Source organism: Hemiscyllium ocellatum, chromosome 45 (assembly GCF_020745735.1).
Source record: "Hemiscyllium ocellatum isolate sHemOce1 chromosome 45, sHemOce1.pat.X.cur, whole genome shotgun sequence".
Lineage (NCBI taxonomy): Eukaryota > Metazoa > Chordata > Chondrichthyes > Orectolobiformes > Hemiscylliidae > Hemiscyllium > Hemiscyllium ocellatum.
Window position 1 is genome coordinate 11,554,191 of NC_083445.1, and position 26,640 is coordinate 11,580,830.

The window sequence follows — 26,640 nt, forward strand, 5'->3', positions numbered from 1 at the left end:
TATGGATCTGATTGGCAGCTCTATGTGAGTGGTATGGGTCTGATTGGTGGCTCTGTGTGGGTGGTATGGATCTGATTGGCTGCTCTGTGTGGGTGGTATGGGTCTGATTGGCTGCTCTGTGTGGGGTATGGATCTGATTGGCTGCTCTGTGTGGGTGGTATGGGTCTGATTGGCGGCTGTGTGTGGGTGGTATGGGTCTGATTGGCTGCTCTGTGTGGGGTATGGATCTGATTGGCTGCTCTGTGTGGGTGGTATGGGTCTGATTGGCGGCTGTGTGTGGGTGGTATGGGTCTGATTGGCTGCTCTGTGTGGGGGTATGGATCTGATTGGCGGCTCTGTGTGGGTGGTATGGGTCTGATTGGCTGCTCTGTGTGGGGGTGTGGATCTGATTGGCGGCTCTGTGTGGGGGTATGGGTCTGATTGGCGGCTCTGTGTGGGGAATGCGTCTGATTGGCGGCTCTGTGTGAGCGGTGTCTGATTGGTGGCTCTGTATGGGGGTATGCATCTGATTGGCCGCTCTGTGTGGGGGTATGGGTCTGATTGGTGGCTCTGTGTGGGGGAAGGTGACGGCCATCAGGCCGGTTCCGGTTTGACTTGAGCATTTCCACGGATGCAGGGCGCGGGGGTGGGGGGGGAGGGTCTCACCGCTCGGGCGACTAACCGGCTGACTTTGTGCGTGCACGCAGCTGTGGTGGTGGGAGCCGATCGGGTGGTGGCCAACGGAGATACAGCCAACAAGATCGGGACCTACCAGGTGGCCATTGCCGCTCTGCACCACCGCATCCCTTTCTACGTGGCAGCCCCGAGCACATCATGTGACCTGACGCTGGACAGCGGGGAGCAGATCGTCGTCGAGGAACGGCCTGGTGAAGAGCTGACGGACTTCAATGGGACCCGCATCGCTGCGCCAGGTAAGAAGCAGTTGCAGGTCAGTCCTCTTCACTCTGAGGGGTTTGGTTTATTCTTGTCACATTGTACCACAATACAGTGAACAGTATTGTGCTGCGTGCTGTTCAGGTGAATCATCCCTTACAGAGGTACGTCAGGGTAATAGAACAGAACGCAGAATACAGGTATTCCCCGCTATCCAAAGGTGGGATGTTCCTATGAAACCTTTTGTAAGCTGAAATGGCATAGAGTGAAGACGTGTTCATTTACACGGGAAAGATTTTGCCGTTTCTTGTAAAAGTGAAAATCCTTTTCGGCTTTCTTCTGGTTAGCGAAAGCAGGTACTAATGTAGGTCTTTCGTAAAAGTGAAGTGGAGTAAAGCGAACTTGGGAAAAGCCAGGGGCTACCTGTACAGTGTTACAGAGAAGGTGCAGGGAAAATATATGAGAGGTCAGTTCATATCTCTGATAACAGCGGGGAAGACACTGTTCTTGAATCGGGTGTTTTCAAACATTTTTTATTATCTGCCCAATGGTAGACAGTGGAAGAGGGTATAACTGGGGTGGGAGGGGTCTTTGATGATGTTGAGAGCTGAAAATGTGTTGCTGGAAAAGCGCAACAGGTCAGGCAGCATCCAAGGAACAGGAAATTCGACGTTTCGGGCATAAACCCTTCATCAGGCTTATGCCCAAAACGTCGAATTTCCTGTTCCTTGGATGCCGCCTGACCTGTTGCGCTTTTCCAGCAACACATTTTCAGCTCTGATACTCCAGCATCTGCAGACCTCACTTTCTCCTCTTTGATGATGTTGGCTGCTTTCCCGAGGCAGTGGAGAGTGTAGACAGAGTCAGCGGATGGAAGGTTGGTTTGTGGGATAGACTGGGCTGCGTTCACAACTCTCTGTAGTTTCTCATGGTCCTGGGCAGGGCACTGCTGTCCCAAGCCGCGATGCGTCTGGATAGGATGCTTTCTGTGGTGCGTCAATAAAAATCGTTAAGAGTCCTTGGTGGACCTGCTGAATTTCCTTAGCCTCCTGAGGGAGTAAAGATGTTGGTGTGCTTTCAATGTGGAGAAAGAGAGGACTGCAGATGCTGGAGACCAGAGTGGAGAGTGTGGTGCTGGAAAAGTACTGCAGCATCTGAGGAGCAGGAGAATCGATGTTTCGGGCATAAGCCCTTCATCAGGAATGGGCTGATGAAGGCTGATGCCTGAAACATCGACTCTCCTGCTCCTCGGACACTGCCTGACCGGCTGTGCTTTTCCAGCACCACACACTCGACTGCAGCATCCATGTGGGTGGACCGGAATAGATTGTTGGTGATAGTCACTCCCAGGAATCTGATGCTCTCGACCATCTCCCACCACAGGAGCATGCTGCCCACCTGGCATCCTGAAGTCGATGCCCAGCTCCCTCATTTTGCTGATGTTGATGGAGAAATTGTTGTCTTCACACCATGCAGCTCAGCATCCTATATCTTATCAGTGGACGGAATCATAGAATCCCTACGGTATGGAAACAGGCCATTTGGCCCAACAAGTCCATACAGAGGAAACATTCATAAGACCATAAGACATAGGAGTGGGAGTAAGGCCATTCGACCCATCGAGTCCACTCCGTCATTCAATCATGGCTGATGGGCATTTCAACTCCACTTACCAGCGTTCTCCTCGTAGCCCTTAATTCCTCGTGACATCAAGACTCTATCAATCTAAAACCAGATGGGGTTTCAATATGTTACCATTACTAGTGGCTAGCTTTATATGCTTGGATTTATGCATTGAGTTCAAATTCCAACAGTGAAGGTGGTAGGATTTGAAGCCATGTCCTTCCAGCATTAGCCTGGGTCTCCAATCCAATGACAATCCAATCCAATTGTCACCGCCTTCCCATTCCAGGCAGTGTAGGGCGGCATGGTGGCTCAGTGGTTAGCACAGCTGCCTCACGGTGTCAGGGACCCCAGTTTGATTCTGACCTTGGGTGACTGTCTGTGTGGAGTTTGCACATTCTCTCTGTGTCTGTGTGAGTTTCCTCTGGGTGCTCCAGTTTCCTCCCACAATCCAAAGATATTCAGGTTTAGATGAATTGGCCATGTGAAATTGCCCTATAGTGTTCAGGGATGTGTAGGTTAGGTGCATTAGTCAGGGATAATGGGGTAGGGGAATAAGTCTGGGGGGGATATTCTTCAAAGGATTGTTGTGGATTCATTGGGCCAAATGGCCTGTTTCCACACAATAGGGATTCTATGATTCATCCATCTAACGGAAGACTGCTGAACCAACTGAATCAAAGCTGACATCGTGACAGTGATAGAACTGTGTCAAGGCACCAAGGGAGTCATAAGGAAAAACCGTTTTCATTCAAAAGGGACTACTTTCTGTCATCTGCAGGCATCGGCGTGTGGAACCCCGCGTTTGACATTACGCCTCACAGCCTCATCACAGCGGGAATCATCACGGAGTTTGGGGTTCACGATCCCAAAGAACTTCGGAAAGCACTGGCTGACAAAATGCAGGCTGGGACATGAGCCACACTTGCTGACTGTACACTTCCTCTTCGCCCCTTCCTACCCCCGACCCCTTTTGCTGCTCACATTTCAGGGTTTTTTTTTTAACCATCGGAAGCCTTCCTCACTTTTGCTGAATGTTTGATCATCACTTGATTTTCCTTATGTTCCCTGTATTTGGAAATCGTCAACATCCAGCCACTGTGTTGCCCCACATCGGTGGCTCAGCAGGTTAGTACTGCTGCCTCACAGCACCAGGGAACTGGGTTCGATTCCGCCCGCTGGCGACTGTCTGGGTGCAGTTTGCACATTGTCCCCGTGTCTGCGTGGGTTTCCTCTGGGTGCTTCGGTTCCGCCCCATAGTCCAAAGATATGCAGGTCAGGTGGATTGGCTAAATTGCCCCATAGTGTCCAAGGATGTGTAGGTTCAGTGGATTAGCTATAGGAAATGCAGGTTTACGGGGATAGAGTAGAAGGACAGGCTGCTACTCCGAGGGTCAGTGTGGACTTGATGGGCCGAATCTCCAATCTGTAGAGATTCTCCTAAACCTGACCGTGATCTCAAGATTTATCTCAAATCTTCTCTTTTCTTTCCTGTCTGTCCTTAACAATAAACTGGATGCTGGTTTAAACTGATTTGGCATCATCTTGCGTGCATCGATGTCCCTGCTTATTTCCATGATGTTAAGATGGCGTCACAAACAGAATCTGGTCCTGTTGACCCTGCAGCCAAGCCTCTCCTCTATCGTCCCTCATTTAAATCTATCTAAACGCTTTAGAGAGGATACGAAAGAACTTTACCGGGATATTGCCTGTATTGACAAACTTTGGTTGTTTCTCTTTGGAGACCGTGATGGGAGGGTCACGAACTGTATAAAATAAGGAGGTACAGATAGGATGGATGGTCGGAGTGTCTCCCAGGGTGAAAATACAAGGGGGCACAGGTTTAAGGTGAGGGGGGTTGGGGAGGTATAAAAGAGATGTGCGAGGCAATTTTTTTTTAACGCAAGGCAAGGTAGATGCTTGGAATGTGCTGCTGGGGGGAGGTGAGAGAAGCAGATAGGATAGCAATGTTTAAGAGGTATTTAGACAGACAGGCAAGGAATAGAAAAAATTCGCAGAGAGATGGGATTGGTTTAGTATGGCATAATGGTCAGTACAGACATGGTGGGCCGAAGGGCCTGTACTGTTCTGTGTTCTAAATGAACCTCTGTTCCGTTCTCCCTCGTCTCCTTGTCCAGCCATCGCTCAAATACACTTGCACAATTCACTACCGTCACTTCTCATGCCAGGGAGGGTTTCCACGTCGTCCCTGCTCTTAACATGATGTGGGGTTGCCGGTGTTGGACTGGAGTGGACAAGGTCAGAAGTCACATGACAACACCAGGTTATAGCTCAACAGGTTTATTCAAAGTCACAAGCTTTCGGAGCGCTGCTCCTTCGTCAGGTGAGGTGTCGAGAGCACCCGGACACAGATTTTATAAGCGGAGAGATCCAAAGTTCATACAAATGGTGTGAGTAGAGTGTTGACAGGCCAAATAAACAGGTGATTAAGACAGACAGTGTGAGTAAAGTGTCAACAGCTGAATAAGAAGTGGAGGGGTGACGTTTAATCTGATTAATTGATGCAGAAAGATAATCACAAAAAATTGAAAATAAACAGCTGCGGGAGACAAAACAAATGACTAGAATTACATATTTGGTATAAGAGTTTCATGCCGAGAATGTGACTGATGTAACAAGTAATCCAAAACTGTACAAATTAATTGAGACGGAGAGATCATGACAAATTATGGTGTCAAAACAGGACTGTAAGGAAGATTTTACAGATACAGATGGTGGGATCACAGCACGACATGAACCAAAGAACATGTTTGAGACCATGTTCAGGGGTACACAACTTGGCTACTGGTTTCTGCTCATGCGATCCTGTGTTGTGTTTCTCGAATCCCCCTTTGGAGGACACTTACCCAAAGATTGGAGGCTGAAGTGTACCCAACTGTGCGGTGACCATTCATCTGTTATCATAGTATCTGCTTGATCTCACTAATAATACCATGCAGCATATGAGGTAGACAACATTGGCCGAGTCACATGAGTACCTGCCGTGTATGTGGTGGGTGGTGTCCCCACATGTGATGATCATATACATGTCGGTGATCTGGCATGTCTTGCAGAAGTTACCATAGCTGGGTTTATTAAGGGGAAAAGACAGGATAGATAGATATAAACTATTTCTGTTTGTTGAGAATCCTACAAATAGGGGTCAGACCATTCAAGAGAGAGATGTTAAAAAGTTTCTGTATACAAATAATGGAACTCTCTTCCATAAATGGCACTGGATACTGAATCTAAAACTGAGATTGATACATCCTGTTAAGCAAACAGTTTAAGGGATGGTCTCGTGGAATGATAGCTGAAAATGTGTTGCTGGTTAAAGCACAGCAGGTTAGGCAGCATCCAAGGAACAGGAAATTCGACGTTTCGGGCATAAGCCCTTCATCAGGAGGCTCAGGGGCTGAATGAAGGGCTTTTGCCTGAATCATCGATTTTCCCGCTCATTGGATGCTGCCTGACCTGCTGTGCTTTTCCACACTGATCTTGACTCTAATCTCCAGCATCTGCACTCAGGGGCTGAATGGCCTACTCCAGTTTCTGTTTCCACTGCCCCTCACTATCCCACAATGCCCTATCCATTTCCCTTCACTATTGCACAATGCCCCATCCCTTGCCCCTCATTATCCTACAATGCCCCCATCCATTGTCCCCCACAATGCACCTCACTATCCCAATGCTCCCTCTCCATTGCCCCTCACTATCCCATAATGCTGCTACTTATTGCCCCTCAATATCCCATAATGTCGTTCATATTGGCCTCCTGTATCCCACAATGCTCTATCCTTTTCCCCTCACTATTCCACAATGCTCTATCCCTTTCCTGATTTGGAGATGCCGGTGTTGGACTGGGGTGTACAAAGTTAAAAATCACACAACACCAGGTTATAGTCCAACAGGTTTAATTGGAAGCACTAGCTTTCGGAGCGACGCTCCTTCATCAGGTGATTGTGGAGGGCTCAATCCTAACACAGAATTTATAGCAAAAATTTGCAGTGTGATGTAACTGAAATTATACATTGAATCATTGATTGTCTGTTAAGCCTTTCATCTGTTAGAATACAGTGATAGTTTCACTTCTTTCATGTGTAAATCACAAAACTCTTCTTTTTAAAGTTGCATTCTCGGGTTAGCTGTTAACAATGGTGATAGCTAGACAATATATTGAAGGTGTTAGCCCCCTGTGTTCTCTGTCTATGACCTGATGTTTAGATTGATTCTAATCTAAAAAGTGAGATGTGTTTTACATAAATTCATGCAGTTTTTTGAGCTCAGAGTTCGACATGAATGTGTACAGTTTTTGCACAAAGTGCAATGTAACCCTGCAAGTACAAATTCACCCCACACAATATATGTGTGTATGTGGGTCTTTGTCTGTGTGTGTGTGTGTCTGTCTGGGGTGGGGGTTGTGAGTATGAGAAAGTGTATGTGTGTGTAGTGAGTGCAGAGTGTCTTAAGTCTGTGAGGGGGTGCATGTGGGAGTATGTGTGTAGTGCAATGGTGATCACCTGTAATGTGACATGAACCCAAGGTCCTGGCTGAGGCCCTCCCTGTGGGTACTGCCCCTCACTATCCCACAATGCTCTATCCCGTGCCCCTCACTATCCCACAATGCTCTGTCCCGTGCCCCTCGCTATCCCACAATGCTCTGTCCCGTGCCCCTCGCTATCCCACAATGCTCTGTCCCGTGCCCCTCACTATCCCACAATGCTCTGTCCCGTGCCCCTCACTATCCCACAATGCTCTATCCCGTGCCCCTCACTATCCCACGTCCCTCACTATCCCACAATGCCGCAGTAACTGGTCGCCATGGCGCAAGGTCGGTTGAAGCTGGCGGCGCGGGCCCCGGCGGGTAAGAAGCCGAAGGGGAAGCGAGGCGGAGTCGCTCAGCCCCGGAAAGGAGGTGAGGTGAGGGGAAGGTGATGGGAGTATCCGCGGCAGTGCAGGAAGGGGACGCACTCATCACGATAGTCCCACCGGCGGCAGCGGCGACCTGCTTCCGATCCCGGGGCGAATCGGGAGCCGCGGCACGCTGCAGGCGCAGAGGGCCGGGCCGGGCCGGGCCTGGGGGCAGGGCACAACCTGGGGAGGGGGCGTGGCTCTGTGCGTTATGGGCGGGGTCTGAGCTGGGGGCCTGGTGTGTGGGATGAGGGGTGGGGTCTGGATTGATGGGCGGGGCGCAGGGCGAGGGGCGTGGCCTGTGTTAAGGGGCGGGCACAGAGTGAGGGCCGGCGCGCAGGTGGAGGGGCGGGGTCTGTGTTAAGGGGTGGAGCGCAGGTGGAGGGGCGGAGTCTGTTAAGGGGCGGAGCGCAGGTAGAGGGGCGGGGTCTGTGTTAAGGGGCGGAGCGCAGGTGGAGGGGCGGGGTCTGTGTTAAGGGGCGGGGCGCAGGTGGAGGGCGGGGTCTGTGTTAAGGGGCGGTGTCTGTGTAAAGGGGCGGAGCGCAGGGTGAGGGGCGGGGTCTGTGTAAAGGGGCGGAGCGCAGGGTGAGGGGCGGGGTCTGTGTAAAGGGGCGGAGCGCAGGGTGAGGGGCGCGGCCTGTGTAAAGGGGCGGAGCGCGGGGGGGGCCTGTGTGAGGGGCGGGGTCTGTGTTGGCCCTGGGCGGATACTATGCAGATGATGATGACGTTGCCATTGTGTATCTATTGTGCTCCTTATCCTTCCTCATGAACGATGGAGATGCTGGTGTTGGACTGGGGTGGACAGAGTTAAAAATCACACAGCACCAGGTTATAGTCCATACACACACCCACACATATATATAGATATATGTATATGTCTATGGGATGAATTTACATTTGCAGATACATTCTATTCTGATCAAAAAAGCACAGAATCGCTGGGCAGTCAGTCCATGTGACATTTTATAAATTCCTACTTTGGAATAGATCCTGTCTGACTCAAAGCTGAGATACAGACTCTAACCCCATGCCTTTAATGCATTGTCTGCGCTGAGATGTCCCCTTGTGACTTGAAAGAAGTTCTAGGATTTACATATTAATCACTGGAAACCCGAATCCCCATTCTAAGTGACTAAAGGGTTAACAGCCATCTAGATTGTCTCAACACATCACATCAGTTGTATGACACTTTGATCTTTTATTATAGATTCTGTGTCCTATGATCCAGCCCCAATATCTACTTAACAAACAATCAAGGTATTTTTCAATGTATAATTTCAATTACATCCCACTGTAAACCTTTGCTATAAATTCTGTGTCTTACGACCTTGTATTCCACAACCACCTGATGATGGAGCAATTCTCCAAAAGTTTGCACTTTCGAATAAACCTGTTGGACAATAACCTGGTGCTGTGTTAAGTTAAAAATCACACAACACCAGGTTATAGTCCAGCAGGTTTAATTGGAAACACTAGCTTTCAGAGCACTGCTCCTTCATCAGGTGGTTGTGGAGTATAAGGACATAAGACACAAAATTTATAGCAAAAGTTTACAGTGGGATGTAACTGAAATTATACATTGAAAAATACCTTGATTGTTTGTTAAGTCTCTCATCTGTTAGAATGACTGTTACTTTCGCTTCACTTCTGGTGTTGTGTGTGACTTTAACTTTGTCCACCCTGTCCGACACCGGCACCTCCATGTCAAGCCTGGTTACAGTAAATTTAAATTTGCCATTGTCCTTGAGGGTCGCATTATAAAACAAAGAGCTGTGGATGTTGTAAATCTGAAATAAACTTCAACAGAAATTGCTGCTTGAACTCCGCAGGACTGGCAGCTTCTGTGGACAGAGAAACAGGACTCTGTTGGACTCAAGGGCTGCTTTCTGCCATTCGAAAGCAAAAGAGGACTGGTGGTGATTTATACTGAGGGTCAGCACACCTCAGGCAAGGAAAGAGATTGAGAAGGAGAGTCCTTCATGATAACTTCAGCCGTTGTGGGGTTTGAACCCACGCTGAAAGTATCCCTCTGCATCGCAACCCAGCCAACTGACCCCTTCATATTTTTGTACCCACTGATTTGGGGTTTCCTTGATTGATAACCTTTTTTTCGTTTTCCCCTACCCCACTCCTCGTTAGGGAGAATAATCGCTCCAAAAAAGACTCGAGTTGTTCAACAGCAGAAATTGAAGAAGGTACGTGTTTTGAAATGAGTGCGTGTCTACGGCTGTATTTTAATCTGTGTGTGGTAGGTGGGGAAACACTGAAGAGCGGGAGAAATAGAAGGCTGGTTGCAGCTATCTCAGTGCGTGGACGACAGTTTAAAATGATAAGAATTGGCTGTAGGAGTAGATCATCAGGCCTGCTTCATATTTCAGCCAGATCTTGGCTGATCTGACTGTGGCCTCAACTCTTCATTCCTGTTGTCCCCCATAAACCCGCACTCCCTGATTAACGAAAAATCTAGCCTAACTCGGCCTGGTGTACATAAAGTGAGCCAGCCTTCACTCTCTGGGAGGGAGGATTACCCAATCACCTCCAATCCTTGAGTTATTTCTGTTTATCTATCATTCACTATCTATGTTACTTAACTCTGTGATCTGCCTGTATTGCTCGCAAAACAAAGCTTTTCACTGTGCCTCGGTACACGAGACAATAAATTCAATTCAATTCGAGCCTTAGACTCTCAGAATCCATGCTGTGCAGAACGGGCATCCCACCGGCACTCTATCCCTGTAACTACCATGGCCAGTCCACCCTAACCTGCCCATCGTTGGACTGTGGGACGAAATCCGCACAGACACGGGGAGAACGTGCAAGCTCTACACAGCCAGTCGCCCAAGGCGGAAGCCGAACCCGAGACCCCCGGCGCTGTGAGGCGGCAGCGCTAACCACTGAGCCACCCGTGGATTTCACATCCACCTGAGCGGGGCTTTGTTTTGAAGATGACAGCATTTCACGCCAGAGTAAAGCACTCGGAATCGAATGGAGCGTTAGCTGCGCCTCTGTTCTCAGATCTCGGGAGTGGGGGCCTCACTGCGGAACCCTCTCACTCCAGAGGGAAGACCGTGACCTCCCCTCCCCACCCCCAGCTGAGGCTTTGAGCAGAGTGTGGTCGGAGAGTTGATGGGAGCTGCCTGGTTGGCCCCACCCCAGTGTGTGTGAAGACAACGAGCTGGAGGGGGAGGGATTCAGTGCACGCCTTCGATGTGCGAGGGCCACTGGGCGACCTCTACGGTTGTTTCCAGCACAGGGGGAGGCCATTCAGCCTTTCAACTCCATGGCCAAGCACCAAGGGGCAATCCAGTCCGGCCTACTCCCCCACCCTGTCTCCGTAGCTGCAGATCTACATCTTCGACATTCCCAACAAATTTCCTTGCTTCCTTCCCATCGCCCTCACAAGTTCCCCCCCACCCCTTCGCCCCTCTTTCTCCAGAACTTTAACCCCTGCGATGCCAAACCCACCTGCCATTTTGCCCGGGACAGAGCACATTTCCCTTATTTGCCTACGCCAGACCCCAGCGTCACCTTCTCCGGCTTTGTATCACATCTACTGGAGCAGCGAGGTTATCTCCTCCGTTTTCCAATCCGGGAAGGATGAGAGGACCTCCCTCAGCCCACCGTGGGTGTAGATTCACTCCCATTCTTCTGCCAGGCCAGGACTTGAACCCAACTCAAGAGTGTACCAAGCTGTAAAGGTAGGGAGGGTGATCCTGCAGAGCTGCAGTTCTGCCAGCAGAGGTAGCCAGAGAGCAATGTTGACTGGTTTGTTGGGGGACGCATACACCCAATGGGATTGGGATTGCTCCCTTTCTGACCTTTGTTAGTGTTTGAGTCACGTGGGCTCAAACAGTACCTTACCGCGTAACCTCCATAACTGTCTTTGCAACGTAGAGAAACCCTTCCCCGTCTTCCCGGGGCTCTGGCTGTGATGTCCCGTAACCTCTCACAAAATAACCCCTCAAAGCAGCTCTTCCTCATCGTCATTCCTCGGGCGTTTCCTACCTTTAAGTCAGTGGCTGCGCTTCGGGGAAGTGCTTCCTGAGACGTCCTGCGGTCCGTGAGAGGCGCTATATAAATGCAGGTCTTTCTGTTTGGCAGACTAACTGACCTCGGACAGGAGTATCGCGGAGAGTTAGCAGGCTGGGCTGCTGCTCATTGCAAGCTCCCTGTCCGATTACTGAGGGACTTCCAACTCGGACTAAGGTGAAGAGAAATTCCTTCACTCAGAGGGAGATGAATCTTTGGAACCTTTCACCCCTGAAGGTTCAGTCATAGAATCATACAGCACGGCAACAGATCCTTCAACCAGTCCACGCTGAACAGAATCCCCAAGCTAAACTAGTCCCACCTGCCTGCTCCTGGCCCATATCCCTCCAAACCTTTCCTATCCATGGACTTATCCAAATGTCTTTTAAATGTTGTAATTTGTACCCACGTCCACTCTGGAAGTCCGTTGCACACGCCGACCACCCTCTGTGTAAAACATTTGCCCCCCCCACCCATGAGTTTTTAAAATCTCACCTTAAAAATGTGCCCCCTCGTCTTGAAATTTCCCCTGTCCTAGGGAAAGGACAACTACCATCAACTCTATCTATACCCCTCATTACCCCCCCACCCCGATAAAGTCACCTCCCACCCTGCTGTCCCAGCCTATCAAATCATGGAGTGAATTCGGGATTGAAGGCATTGGGTCTGAGAGAATCGCAATGAGGTCGATGATCAAACCATGATCTAGAATGGCAAAGCAGACCCGAGGGGCCGAATGGCCTGCTCCTTATCCAACCTTGTATGCTGTGAGACATTTGCAGCTCTTTCCTTGGATGGTCAGGAGCATTCAGCACATGCGCTCCAGATGTGATTGTTCACGTTCAGTGAGTTTCCTGTGTGTGGGGTAGAAGGGGAATGCTGTCGTGACCTTTAACTTTACCCCATTCTGGTGAGCTGCCCCAACCAGCCCATTGGAGCAACGCATGGCCACGTTTACCCGCGCTGTTTGCCAACCACGTCGAGACCAGCTTCCCTCAGAGGTCAGAACGTCATGGAGTTGTACAGCATTGAAACAGGCCCTTCAGTCCAACCCGTCCCTGCTGACCTGATATCCTAAATTAATCCAGTCCCATTTGCCAGCACTTGGCCCAAGTCCCTCTAAACCTTTCCAATTCATATACCGATCCATATGCCTTTTCAATGCTGTAATTAGTCGTAGAGTCAGGGAGATGTACAGCATGGAAACAGACCCTTCGGTCCAACCCGTCCATGCCGACCAGATATCCCAATCTAGTCCCACCTGCCAGTACCCGGCCCATATCCCTCCAAACCCTTCCTATTCCTATACCCATCCAGATGCCTTTTAACTGCTATAATTGTACCAGCCTCCACCACTTCCTCTGGCAGCTCATTCCATACACCTCGGGTCCCTTTTAAATCTTTCCCCTCTCACCCTAAACCTCTGCCCTCTAGTTCTGGACTCCCCGACCCCAGGGAAAAGCCCTCGTCTATCCATGCCCCTCATGATTTTATTAACCTCTATAAGTTCATCCCTCAGCCTCTGACACTCCCGGGAAAACAGCCCCAGCCTGTGCAGCCTCTTCTGGGAGCTCAAACCCTCCAACATCGTTGTAATATTTTTCTGAACCCTTTCCAGTTTCACAACACCCTTCCTGTAGCAGGAGGACTAGAACTGAACGCAGGATTCCAAAACTGGCCGAAGTAATGTCCTATGCAGCCGCAACGTGACCTCCCAACTCCTGTACTCAATGCACTGACCACTCCCACTGGTGCCCAGGAGTTATGAGTTGGCGGGCTGCCCAGGCAGTGTTTGTGTTGCCAACACTTGGTTGTGTTTAGTCTCTGTGCCCCTTGGCATGACGGTCAGAGAAGGCTTGCAGAAGGAGATGTTTTACTCTCGGGCAGTGCTGAAGCTTTAAGGCTGCAAGTCTTTTCGAGGTGTTTTACTGCTTCCTCTTACAAGCACAGGCAGCAGCCAAGGAGTGAGACAGTCAGCGTTTCGGGCATAGGCCTTTCATCAGGAATGAGGCTTGTGGCCCAAGGAGGCTGAGAGATAAATGGGAGGGAGGTGTGGCTGGGTGGGGGGAAGGTAGCTGAGAGAGTAATAGGTGGATGAAGGTGGGGTATTGATGATAGGGTGGAGCAGATAGGTGGGAAGGAAGATGGACAGGTAGGACAGTTCAAGAGGGCGGTGCCGAGTTGGAAGGTTGGGACTGGGATGAGATGGGGGGAGGGAAAATGGGGGAATTGATGAAATCCACATTGATGCCCTGGGGTTGGAGGGTCCTGAGGCGGAAGATGAGGCGTTCTTCCTCCAGGCATCAGGTGGTGAGGGAGCGGCGATGGAGGAGGCCCAGGACCTCCATGTCCTCGGCAGAGTGGGAGGGGGAGTTGAAATGTTTGGCCACGGGGCGGTGTGGTTGGTTAGTGCAGGTGTCCCAGAGACGTTGGCGTCATGTCTCCCCAGTGTAGAGGAGACAGTGCAATGGATACAGTAGATGGCATGTGTGGTGGTGCAGGGAAATCTCTGTCGAATGTGGAATGACCCCACCCCCCCGTTAGATCCATACCCACCAGCCCGTCCCGGTACCTTCCCCTGCCACCGCAGGAAGTGCGAAACCTGTGCCCACACCTCCCCCTCGCCTCCGTCCAGTGCCCCCAAGGAGCCTTCCACATCCATCAGAGATTTACCTGCACGACTAAGTACTTCATCGACTGTGTCCATTGCTCCAGATGTGACCTCCTCTACACTGGGCAGACAGGACGCCAACTCGCGGGACATTTCAGAGAACATCTCTGGGACACACACAGTAAACAACCCCACCATCCCATGGCCGAACACTTCAACTCCCCCTCCCATTGCACTAAGGACATGCAGATGCTGGGCCTCCTCCATCGCCAAACCCTAACCACCTGACGCCTGGAGGAAGAACACCTCATCTTCCACCTAAGGACCCTCCAACCAGACGGGATTAATGTGGATTTCACCAGTTTCCTCATTTCCCCTCCCCCCACCTAATCCCAGATCCAACCCTCCAGCTCAGCACCGCCCTCATGACCTGTCCTACCTGTCCATCGTCCTTCCCACCTATCCACTCCACCCTCCTCTCCGGCCTATCTCCTTCACCCCACCTTCACCTACCGATCACATTCACAGCGACCTCCCCCCCCAGCCCCAACCCTCTCCCATTTATCTCTCGGCCCCCTTGAGGCACAAACCTCATTCCTGATGAAGGGCTTGTGCTCGAAACGTCAATGGTCCTGCTCTTCAGATGCTGCTTGACCTGCTGTGCTTTTCCAGCACCACACTCTCGACTCTGATCTCCAGCTTCTGCAGTCCTCACTTTCTTCTGCTTCTTTTTAAACGTGTTCCACAGAACCTGGAAGTTGCGATAAGGAACAGGATTGAGCACGATGTCACCATGAAAGCTAGCTCCAACATGCCCAAGAAACTGAGTATTGTCAAAGCGCCACAGAAGAAGGGCAAGGCAAACAATTAAACATTTACCAGCCTGGAATGTATCTCCAGATATCGGAAAGGAGCTCAGCAAAGCTTGTAAAGTGATATCGCCAATATACTTTCGTCCTCTTTGGATACATTTTGATTCATTCATTAAAAAAAATATATATTTTGCATTGTGTTGCCGATTCCTTTTGAGCACATGCTGTAAAAAAAAACTCATGCACACAGTGTCACTGTCACTGGATTAGAGAGGCACAGTCATACAACACAGAAACAGAGCCTTCAGTTATACAGTCAGAGTCATACAGCACAGGAACAGAGCCTTAATGTTACAGTCACAGAGTCATACAGCATAGGAACAGAGCCTTAATGTTACAGTCACAGGGTCATACAGCATAGGATAAGAGCCTTAATGTTACAGTCACAGAGTCATACAGCACAGGAACAGAGCCTTCAGTTATATAGCCTTCTTTCTAACCAGTCCATGCCAATCATAATCCCAAACTAGACTAGTCCCACCTGCCTGATCTTGACCCATATCCCTCCAAACCTTTCCTGTTCATGTACTTATCCAAATGTCTTTTAAATGTTGTAGCTGTACCCACATCCACCACTTCCTCGGGAAGTTCATTGTGCATGCGAACCACTCTCAAAAACAATTTCCCCTTCGTGTTTTTTTTAAAATCTCTCCTCATCTGAAAAAAATACGCCCTCTAATTTTGAAATTCCCATCCTAGGGACAGGTCACCTGCCGTTAATTCTATCTATACCCCTCGTGATTTTATAAACCTCTACAAGGTCATCTCTCAACCTCCTCCAATGAAGAAAGTCCCAGTCTATTGGAATCTTCCACACCCGGCAATATCCTGGTAAATCTCTCCAGGTTAATAATGTCCTTCCTATAACAGGGCGACCGGAACTGGACACAGTGCTCCAAAAGTGGCCTCACCAATGCCCTTTACAACCTCAACATGACGTCCCAACTCCTGTACCCAAAAGCACTGAGCAATGAAGGCAAATATGCTTAACGCCTTTTCAGCCACACTATGTGTGATGCAAACTTCAAAGAATTATGTACCTGCACCCCTCGATCCCTCTGTTCTGCAGCATCACCCATTAATTGTATCAGCCATAATCTTGTTTGTTGTACCAAAATGCAATACCTCGCATTCACCCAGAATGAACTCAATCTGCCATTTCTCAGCCCATTGATGAAGATCTCTTTGTAATCTTCGAGAAAACTTCTTCACTGCCTACTCTGCTTTGGACAGCGCCAAAATTGGTGCCATTGTAATTAGGCAATCACTCCCAGCCTTGCCAGTGCTACTCTGTCACACAAAATAATTTTGTTTTAAGAGTTAAAACAAAATTGGTTTTTGAATCCCAACTCTTCAGCTTGATCCAGTTTCCCTTGTATTCAGATGTGGGAAGATCTCATTTGTAATGGTGGCCACACAGGCACATGGGTTTGGTTGCTATTTTCCATGTCAAACCAGACGACGTTTTGAAGAAAGTTGGTTAAGATCACATGATGAAGAAAACAGTGAGAACATTGGAACTCGCACCCAGGTAAACGGATCCACGTGGAACCCAGACGGAGGGGTGCGGGTTTATAAAAAATCAAATGGGGAGCAGAATGCACACTGAACCCATTGTAATACTGAGCTCGAGGGTCCAAGATGATCCTAGTTTCGATGCCTGAAGACTGGGTTGAAAACAGTGATAAGGAGCTGATGTATTGGCCCCAGGCAATCACTGCATTGGCTTCGGTCCCCTGTGCTTCAATTTGCTCATTGCCACGAGATTTCTGAGCAATCCTGAGAAGTACGCTGCACTGTTACTGTACTTCCACTCACAGCTCTGTTTGTTATCACAGAATCCCTACTGTGTGGGAGCAGGCCAATCGGCCCATCGAGTCCGCACCGAGCCTCCAAAGAGCAGCCCGCCCTGTCCCTGTCACTCTGCATTTCCCATGGCTAACCCACCCCAGCCTGCACAATATCCGACCCACCCAAGCCTGCACGTCTTTGGACAGTGGGAGGAAACCAGGGCAGCTGGAGGAAACTCACGTGGACAGACAGGGGAGAGCGTGCAGACAGACAGACAGGCGGCCTGAGGGCGGAATCGAACCTGGGTCCCTGGAGCTGTGAGGCAGCCGTGCCAATTGGGCAGAGAATTCTCCCAGGAATGCGGCGCAGTACTCCTCCACCTGCCAACGCAACAAAAGGCACGTTAGTTGGTCATTAACTGTCACTACAATGGGAGGGATGGATGTATGGTGTCTGTGAGGAGCCTCTGCAATTCAAAGAGTTGGATGTAGAACAGGCTGAGTCCCCCCCCAGGAGCTGTGATAAAGTGTAGTACTGAATATGTTCACAGCAGACCGGAGTGATTGGAACCATGGCTGGGTGGATCTCATTGACTGTGAGACTCAGGGTTGGGGCTGTTAACCTGGGACTGGCTGACGGATATAAGCAGGTGGTGGAGGTGGGGTGGGGAGTCTGCCAACTGCGTGCCCCCGTTCCACAGTGCCTTGGTTGGGGGGGTCCCTGGAGCGGGAACACTGGGTGTCCCGCCAACACGTTGGACGCCTTTAGGGAGAGGTGGGCACCGCGAGCGGTTGGGGTGCATTCCCTCTCCTTCCGGTTGCATTTTCGATGTGATTCCTACCCTCCCTGACACGCTTCTCTTTCACCCGAACGTCGTTCTTGGCAATCTTTGGCCTCGTTATCGGTTCACTGGCCACGTGGGCGTTTTCCCTGGGAATACCGAACGAATCTTTACTTGCCACGGAGGGAACAACAAACGCCTGGAGATTCTGTCGGTGTTCTCAGGAAATGGAAATAAACTGGGGATTCGGAGAATCTCCTCAGTCTGGCTCTGAGTTGGCTCGGTCACAGCCCATATACTGTGCACGTGTGAATAGAGGATGATGGGAAAGCAGACTCTGTGCATTCAGATTGATCTAGTTTTGATGATTAATGGTGTAAAGATTATGGGAACAGTGTGGTCAATCAGCCATGATTGCATTAAATGGCAAAATGGGTTCAATGGGCATAATAGCCAACATCATGCTTCTATGACATAAGAATCCTGTATTGGGAAATCCTTCCTACATGACATTCCTGAAGAAGGGCTTATGCCCGAAACGTCGATTCTCCTGTTCCATGGATGCTGACTGACCTGCTGCGCTTTTCCAGCAACACATTTTCAGCTCTGACCTCCAGCATCTGCAGACCTCACTTTCTCCTCCTGCATGAGTTCAATCTGGTCAAGGGCATGCCATTTATGTCATACCTCAGGTGGCGGCATGGTGACACAGTGGTGGCGGCATGGTGACACAGTGGTGGCGGCACGGTGGCACAGTGGTTAGCACTGCTGCCTCACAGCGCCTGAGACCCGGGTTCAATTCCCGACTCAGGCGACTGACTGTGTGGAGTTTGCACGTTCTCCCCGTGTCTGCGTGGGTTTCCTCCGGGTGCTCCGGTTTCCTCCCACAGTCCAAAGATGTGCGGGTCAGGTGAATTGGCCATGCTAAATTGCCCATAGTGTTAGGTAAGGGGTAAATGTAAGGGTATGGGTGGGTTGCGCTTCGGCGGGTCGGTGTGGACTTGTTGGGCCGAAGGGCCTGTTTCCACACTGTAAGTAACCTAATCTAAAAAATCTAATGTAACTTCGGGGTGACTCAAAGCACTTCCGATTGGATTAGATTCCCAACAGTATGGAAACAGGCCCTTCGGCCCAACAAGTTCACACCGACCCTCCAAAGGGTAATCCATCCAGACCCATTCCCCTACCCTATATATATATATATATATATATACACACACACACTAATAACACTATGGGCAATTTAGCATGGCCAATTCACCTTCACATCTTTGTGATCGTGGGAGGAAACCCACGCAGACACGGGGGAGAATGTGCAAACTCCACACAGACACTCGCCCGAGGTGGGAATCGAACCCGGGTCCCTGGGTGCTGTGAGGCTGCAGTGCTAACCACTGAGCTACCATGCACCTTTAGGGTGAGTATTCACTCCCTCAGGCACAACTCTTCCCCGCGTTACAGCCACGACGCAGTGCGACTCGCGGTGCAGTGAAAGCAGTCATGGCCCAAGGAGTTGCTCAGGTAGCAGTTTGATTTATTTCGCATGTTCACGAACCTTGCAAACCGGGGAAGCTTTTCAACTTTTAAGGTCGAGCAATCTGAATTTATACACTGCCGCGCTCTCCCTATACCCGCCCAGCTCCCTCAGCTGATTTAAATTGCTGCCGAAAACCTCGTTTTCAAATCCCGCACCCTCGAGAGACGACTCTTGTCATTCACCTGATCTATTCTCCTCATGGTTTGAGAAACCTCTACAAAGTCACCCCTCTTACGCTGAAATGAGAAACGTCTCAGCCTTTTCTGTCTATTTGTATAACTCAAACCCTCCCTTCCTGACAACATCCTGGTAAATCCTTTCTGAACCCTCTCCAGTTTAATAATATCCTTCGTCTAACAGGGAGACCAGAACTGGACACAGTGCTCCAGTAGAGATCCTGTACAGCCTCAACATGACATCCCAACTCCTATACTCAAAGGTCTGAGCAAAGAGCTCATTTGTCGCTTCCAGTACAGACACATGAAATCACACTGTGAGCCTGATTGATGATGTTAAGTCGATTTTGGTGTAATTCCAGGATTATTTAATAAGTGCTGTCCACTAGCACAACCACTCGTGATGTTGGACAGGGTGTTTGCAGGTTCGCAGTAGTGTTTGCACAAACAGACAGAAAACTAGCCACCAGGACAAAGGAACATCAACTCTCCACAAAAAGACATGACTCACTATCCCTAGTATCCTTACACATCAGTGAGGAAGGACACCACTTCGACTGAGACAACACATCCATCCTAGGACAAGCCAAACACGCACAGGAATTCCTAGAAGCCATGGTATTCTAACTGGAACTCTATCAACAAACACATTGACTTGGTCCCCATTTACCACCAGTAAATGCCTTGGGCCATTTCTGGTTTCACTGATTTCCACCCATTGACAGTTGCAGTACGTAGTGACTGTAACGCGGGGAAAAATTGTGCCTGAGAGGGAATACTCAACCTGAATGTAAAGTGCTTTGAGACATCCCGAAGTTACCGATAAAGAACAGGAAATTACAGCACCAACACAGGAAATGACATCAACACAAGAAATGACATCACAAATCCAAAGAAACCTAAATACATAAGTAGAAAGCAGGGTATAACACCAGCGCTTCACTGGAGGCTCACTAATGATATGTAGTATGGTGACGAAACGTCTAAAAATGAACCTTCCAGCTCAGCGAACCTTCCAGAACCTCAACCTGAGCTACAAATCTTCTCAAAACTTGCTAATCCTAAGTGTGCAAAGAATTACGCTGACCATGGACTTAAAACAATCAGTTTGGGCTTGCAGAGTGATGCACATCAGCATACAAGAAGCTACATGTTTAAGTAGACAGAGCTCTGGTGAATACAAGCAGAACGGGCATGTATGTGCACTGTGGCGACCTCAACTCAACATAATAGGTGTCAACTATTCATTGCCTTATTTCCCAGGGCAATGCCTTGGCCCATCTGCATCAATTTACCTGGATTAAAATTTAGACAGAGCCCCGGCAATTAACTGTCAATCATCAGTAGCTAGTGCATTCTCCAGTCAGATTCCAGCAATCAGCGCTCACTCCTTACAGATGTTGGTTTTCCCATTGAATTGGTGTTCGTGTGGAATGTCCTGATGAGAACGAGACAAAACAGCATTACCACTAGGTGGCAGCGCCACACCAGCATGAGTGTTGCTCCCAGCAGCGAGACACAACGTGTTATTACTGAATGTAAATAGGGCCAAAGAAACTCTAACACGTTTGAGACAAGCCCTTGAGACCAGCCTCGAAAGTGTTGACTGTGTTTGGAATTTTGCACAGATCCTCTGTTCCTGTGTGTTTTAATATACCCGAGGTGTTCTGTTGTCACCTGGCTCGCAAACTGTTGACGTCGTGAATCCCATCAGACCTTCAGGTTTCAAGGTGCAGCCAAGTCGGTTCTGTGACTGTCTAATGAGACTCTTTGAAATTGTGTCCGGAGCTCTGCAGCTCCTACCCGACCCAGCTGTGATATTGTGGATGCAACTCGGCATGGGCCGATCCTTGTCAAGGTTGGCATGCAGAGGGAACATTCTGAAAAGCAAAAAATCCTGTCCTGTCCAGAACAGCCGACTGGAATATTTGATATTTGAGGGAGAGATCTGTATCCAAACAAACAGTGGTAACTGTGCCATGAATTGCTACTTTGCATTAGCGAATGATAGCTGGTAATTATACACAGGCTGCATATAAAAGGCAGATGTTAACTGCTGTGAAATTTGCTCTGATTATCACGCACTTTGGAGTGTACACTTAAGAGCAGAGCCATATGTCTGCCTTTGTCTGCAGCCAAACATTATTGCAAACATACAATCTGAGGCACGTTTGGAAACTGGAAGGCGAGCGGGTGAGTTTCAGCAGTCCTTTTCACAACTCCAGGCAGTCCAAAGGCGCTGCAGCGCCCGTGACGTGGGTTTTGCAGTTGCTGTTGCAAAGCGGGCAACCAATTGACGCACAGCCAGCTCTGACACACGCGCGATGACGTCCGGTTGCCGGATAAGTACCTGCCAGGTCACCGGGGAGATGCGGGACCTTTTAACGTTTGGGTTGACAGCGCCCAACCCACATGGCGAGGACGGCGTCCGTGAGAGTGTGCAGTACTCCCTCTCGGGAGGGTCGGGCAGCAGGGGGGATTGGGAGGGGGGCAGGCTCTGAAGTCAGCCGCTTACCCTGCCCAGTCCGAGGGTGCGTTGGGTCGGCTTTGGGAACACTTTGAACACAGTGGGTGCAGTGGACTGTGTGTCCCCTAGGTTGACACAACGGCACCTGGGGGATGTCCGAAGGCACAGTCAGGGTGGAGAAACTTTGCAGTCACCAGCCCTGAGGTAACAATGGCGGCCGCGGATGTTTGTTGGTTCCTCCTTCCCTCCCTCAACCGAAACCTTATTCACAGTTCCCAGAAGGCAGTAGGACACGGTTGTCAAGGCAACACATAGGATTGCACTGGAGAGGAGTTTTGCTCTGATGTTGCCTGAGTTGGAGCATTTTAGCTACGCCGCAAGACTGGATAAATTTGGGTAATTTTCTTTGGAACGCAGAAGGCTGGGAGAGGATTGAAGTGAAAAAGATTCTGAGGAGCTTGAGCAGAGTGTATAAAAACCCTTTGGTTGAAGGGTCGACAACAAGGGGGTGTCCACAGTGTGAAGGTGAGGGGGCAGGACGTTTAAAGGGGATTTGAGGATTTTTGTGCGGAGGCTGGGAAGCTGGAAAGAGAAAGTGAGGACTGCCGATGCTGGGGATCAGAGCTGAAAATGTGTTGCTGGAAAAGCGCAGCAGGTCAGGCAGCATCCAAGGAACAAGAAATTCGACGTTTCGGGCATAAGCCCTTCTTCCGGAATGGAGGGATCTGCCGAGGAGAGTCATTGAGGATGAGCATTTGAAACGTTTTAACATCCAAGGCTGCAGACCAAGTGTTGGAAAAGTGGGATTGGTGTAGACCGGTCAGCACAACCTCGATGGGCCAAATGGCCCTTTCCATGACTCTGTTGTTTTATTCCAGATTAATCAATTCATTCATTCTCTACATGGGATTTGAACTTATAACACCTGAGCGTTAGTTCAAGCCTGCTGGCCCAGTAACATGCCCAAGTGGATGCTTAATTCTTTGGGAATGATTTGCCAACCTTTCCATGGCACCCATCCATTGACACCCTGTCCTGAAGGATCTTGTGGCTCAGTGGTAGTATCCCTGCCTCTGGGCTGGAAGACCTGGGTTTAGGTCCCGCCTACTCCTGAGGTGTGTCATAGAGTCAGAGAGATGTACAGCATGGAAACAGACCCTTTGGTCCAACCCGTCCATGCTGACCAGATATCCCAACCCAATCTAGTCCCACCTCCCAGCACCCGGCCCATATCCCTCCAAACCCTTCCTATTCATATACCCAGCCAGATGCCTTTTAAATGTTGCAATTGTACCAGCCTCCACCACTTCTTCTGGCAGCTCATTCCACACATGTCCCATCCTCTGTGTGAAAAAGTTGCCCCTTAGGTCTCTTTTATATCTTTCCCCTCTCACCCTAAACCTATGCCCTCTAGTTCTGGACTCCCCCACACCAGGGAAAAGACCTTGTCTATTTTTCCTGTCATGACTTGATAGAAAGACTAAAGCTCACGACATAACAATGGCAACTCCAGATGATCCAAGGGTGAGTGCTTTGATCCTCTGCCCTCCAGTAGCACCAGGCCAACGCTGATGTGACTACGTTGGTGCTCCATAAGTGTAATGGAAATCTCCCTGCTGGCTTTGGTGAATATCCGGTATGCTTTCGGGTGTCTAAGTTCCTTCTCTGCACATTTTATGGCACCACGGAGTAATATTTGTTTCCTAACCCGGCTATATCCTTAGTGACTTTGTGTGCAAGCGAACGTACTGTGTAATCCTTTAATTTCACTGTGATTTTAATTCAGTTGACTTTGCGGTTTGCAAACGTGTATGTAATTAAACTCTCAGTTAACTTTTAAAATGTGTTTAATAAGGTAATTGTATCCTTTAATGACAAAATGAAACACCAGTGAAAATGTTAAGGCTGTGGAGCCCCACAATTTGCTTTAATGCTAAAGTAGTCCTCAAAATAAATTGAACTCGAGAAATATCTGTCTCCAGTTCCCTTCAATTAGTGAGCCCATGGTTTATTTTACAGGCATGACCAGGACAACTGATTTCTTCCTGCTCCGCTGATGGGTGTGTTCACAGTCAGCCTTTGGTTCCAACAGGTCATTTGGTCACAGCTAGGAGTAAGCACTGACCATTCAGCCCATCGATTCGGCACTAGCATTCATTGAGATCGTGACTAATCTCGTAATCCTCAACTCCTGCCTTTTCCTCTTAGCCAGCAGAGTTGTACAGCGCGGAAACAGACCCTTCGGTCCAACCAGTCCGTGCCGACCATCATCCCCAAACCAAACCAGCCCCACCTGCCAGCTCCTGGCCCACATCCCTCCAAGTCAAGAGGGTGATGCTGGAAAAGCACAGCCGGTCAGGCAGCATCCGAGGAGCAGGAGAATCGACGACTAGGGCATAAGCCTTTCATTAGGAAGGCTCTTCAGATGCTGCCTGACCTGCTGTGCTTTTCCAGCACCGCACTCTCGACTCTGACCTCCAGCATCTGCAGTCCTCACTATCTCCATGTCCCTCTAAATCTTTCCTATTCATGAATTTATCCAAATGGCTTTTAAATGTTATAACTGTCCCTTCATCCACCACTTTCTCAGGAGGTTCATTGCACACACGAACCATCCTCTGTGTAAAAAAAAATGCCCCTCATTTCTTTCATGAATCTTTCTCCTCTCACCAGAAAAATATGCCCCCGATCTTGAAATCCCTTACCTGCCATTTGCCTTAGCTGTAGTCATAGAGGTGTGCAGCACAGAAACAGACCCTTCAGACCAACTTGTCCATGCCGACCAGATATCCTAAATTCATCTCGTCTGATTTACCAGCACCCGGCCCATATCCCTCCAAACCCTTCCTATTCATATACCCATCCAAATGCCTTTTAAATGTTGTAATTGTACCACTTCCTCTGGCAGCTCATTCCACACACACACACACACCACCTTCTGTGTGAAACATTTGCCCCTTAAGACCCTTTTGTATTTTACCCTCTCACCTTTGTTTTGGTCTCCTCCATGGGAAAAAAAAGACCTTGTCTATTTACCCTATCCATGCCCCTCGTGATTTTATTAACCTCTATAAGGTCACCCCTCAGCCTCTGACGCTCCAGGGAAAACAGCCCCAGCTTGTTCAGCCTCTCGCTGTAGCTCAGACCCTCCAACCCTTTTGCTTTTGTTGAAAATCCCCTCTCTATTCTTTTTTCTGACTCACTTCCCTTGTCCCTGAGCCTGGGCGACAGAGGTGAGAGCCTGAGGGAGGTGGGGATGGTGCGGGTGCACGCGGAGAACGGTCAGTGCCGACTTGCTTTTCCCGAGCTGGTGTTCATCCTTGGAATCGGGGGCTACATCATCAATGGAAGGCGCCCGAGGGTCGTTGGGTTGGGTCCGGCGCTGGAGGCGGTGAAAGGACATCATGGCAACGTTGATGAGGCGGGCCCAGCGACGAGAGACACGCCCCTGGCCTCGGTGCGCCCACCACAGGCAGTGGAGGGTAGGCCCGATGCCCCAAGATGGCGCCTGGTCAATCGGTGACTCCAACATTGTTGGGGTCTGGTGTAGACGGCAGCAGGAGCGGGAGCAGGAGGGGTCATCGACGGTGAGGAGCTAGCTCAGGACGAGACAGACTCCAGGCTTTCTCTCCCATATTCTTCAGAAGTGACAAATGGAAACTTCTCGCTGTATTTTGTTGTATTTTTGCGTCCCCCCATTATGCGGGCTGCTTCGTCCCAGATGACGTCGTGTGTTATCGGAGCTGCCAAATAGCAATTATTCCATCCCACTCCTGATTAAATTAGATTAGATTATTTACAGCGTGGAAACAGGCCCTTCGGCCCAACAAGTCCACACCGACCCGCCGAAGCGCAACCCACCCATACCCCTACATTTACCCCTTACCTAACACTATGGGCAATTTAGCATGGCCAATTCACCTGACCCGCACATCTTTGGACTGTGGGAGGAAACCGGAGCACCCGGAGGAAACCCATGCAGACACGGGGAGAACGTGCAAACTCCACACAGTCAGTCGCCTGAGTCGGGAACTGAACCCGGGTCTCATGCGCTGTGAGGCAGCAGTGCTAACCACTGTGCCACCGTGCCGCCCATCAATGATGTGCCTTGTCGATGGTGGACAGGTTTTGGGGAGACAGGAGGGGAGTTTCACACTGCAGGATTCCTCGCCTCTGTCCTTGTAGCTACCATGTTTATATGACACGGTAAGAATATAGAACTAGAAACAGTAGGCCATTCAGCCCTTCAAACCTGCTGTTCAATACAATCATCTCATCTCAGCCTCAACTCCACATCCTTGCCTGCTGTCCCTAACCCGTTATCCCATTACTGATTAAAAATCCATCTCCTCTTTGAATTTGCTCAATGTCCCAGCATCCACCACACTCTAACTTCCACAGATTGTTTCCTTTTGAGAGAAGTAATATCTCCTCCTCTCTGTTTTGAATATCCCCACCCGACTTCACCTGGAATTATGTCTTCTCGTTTTAAACTGCTCTTTCGACATCTACTTTGCCAATCCCCTTTTGCATCTTATGGACCTCAATTCGATCTCCTCACCCGTCAACTTCATTCTCAAAACTCTAGACCTTATAGGCCTGAACTGCTCAATCTCCCCTCATAAGACAAACCTTTCACCTCCGGAATCACTCCAGTGAACTTCCTCTGAACTGCCTCCAGGACAACTACCTCCCTCCTCACATACAGGAGGCCAAACTGGATGCAATGTGCACTAAATTCCCGAAGCAACACTTCCCCGACATTTGTACTCTCTGTCCCCGCAGGCGCTGTTAGTCCTGACGAAGTTCTCCAGCACTTTCCGTTTTTTTAGGAATGCGTTCCAAGTCTGGGAACTTTTTCGAACTACCCGGAAACCTGGGGAGTCTGTTGCTTTTTCCATGGAAATGAGTGGGCCCTCTGCCGATGTATAAACTCTTGCGTTAGAATTTGCTTTATGTGCTCAAATGA

General features: G+C 49.6%; 2 protein-coding genes across 2 annotated transcripts in view; both read left to right on the forward strand.

Annotated features, from left to right (window-relative positions):
- Positions 1–4,029, forward strand: part of mri1 (methylthioribose-1-phosphate isomerase 1) — an 11,756-nt gene extending 7,727 nt beyond the window's left edge. Inside the window, exons 5-6 of the mRNA XM_060855019.1 lie at positions 687–911; positions 3,278–4,029. Of these exons, the coding sequence (XP_060711002.1) occupies positions 687–911; positions 3,278–3,414 (362 nt within the window). The 3' untranslated portion in view covers positions 3,415–4,029. The remainder of the gene's footprint in view (positions 1–686; positions 912–3,277) is intronic.
- A 3,244-nt stretch (positions 4,030–7,273) lies between these two features.
- c45h19orf53 (chromosome 45 C19orf53 homolog) lies at positions 7,274–15,052 on the forward strand. The gene is made up of 3 exons (XM_060855080.1): positions 7,274–7,411; positions 9,547–9,602; positions 14,796–15,052. Exons 1-3 carry the CDS (start codon positions 7,318–7,320, stop codon positions 14,916–14,918), a joined length of 273 nt encoding a protein of 90 aa, XP_060711063.1. The 5' UTR covers positions 7,274–7,317; the 3' UTR covers positions 14,919–15,052.
- Positions 15,053–26,640: the final 11,588 nt, after the last annotated feature.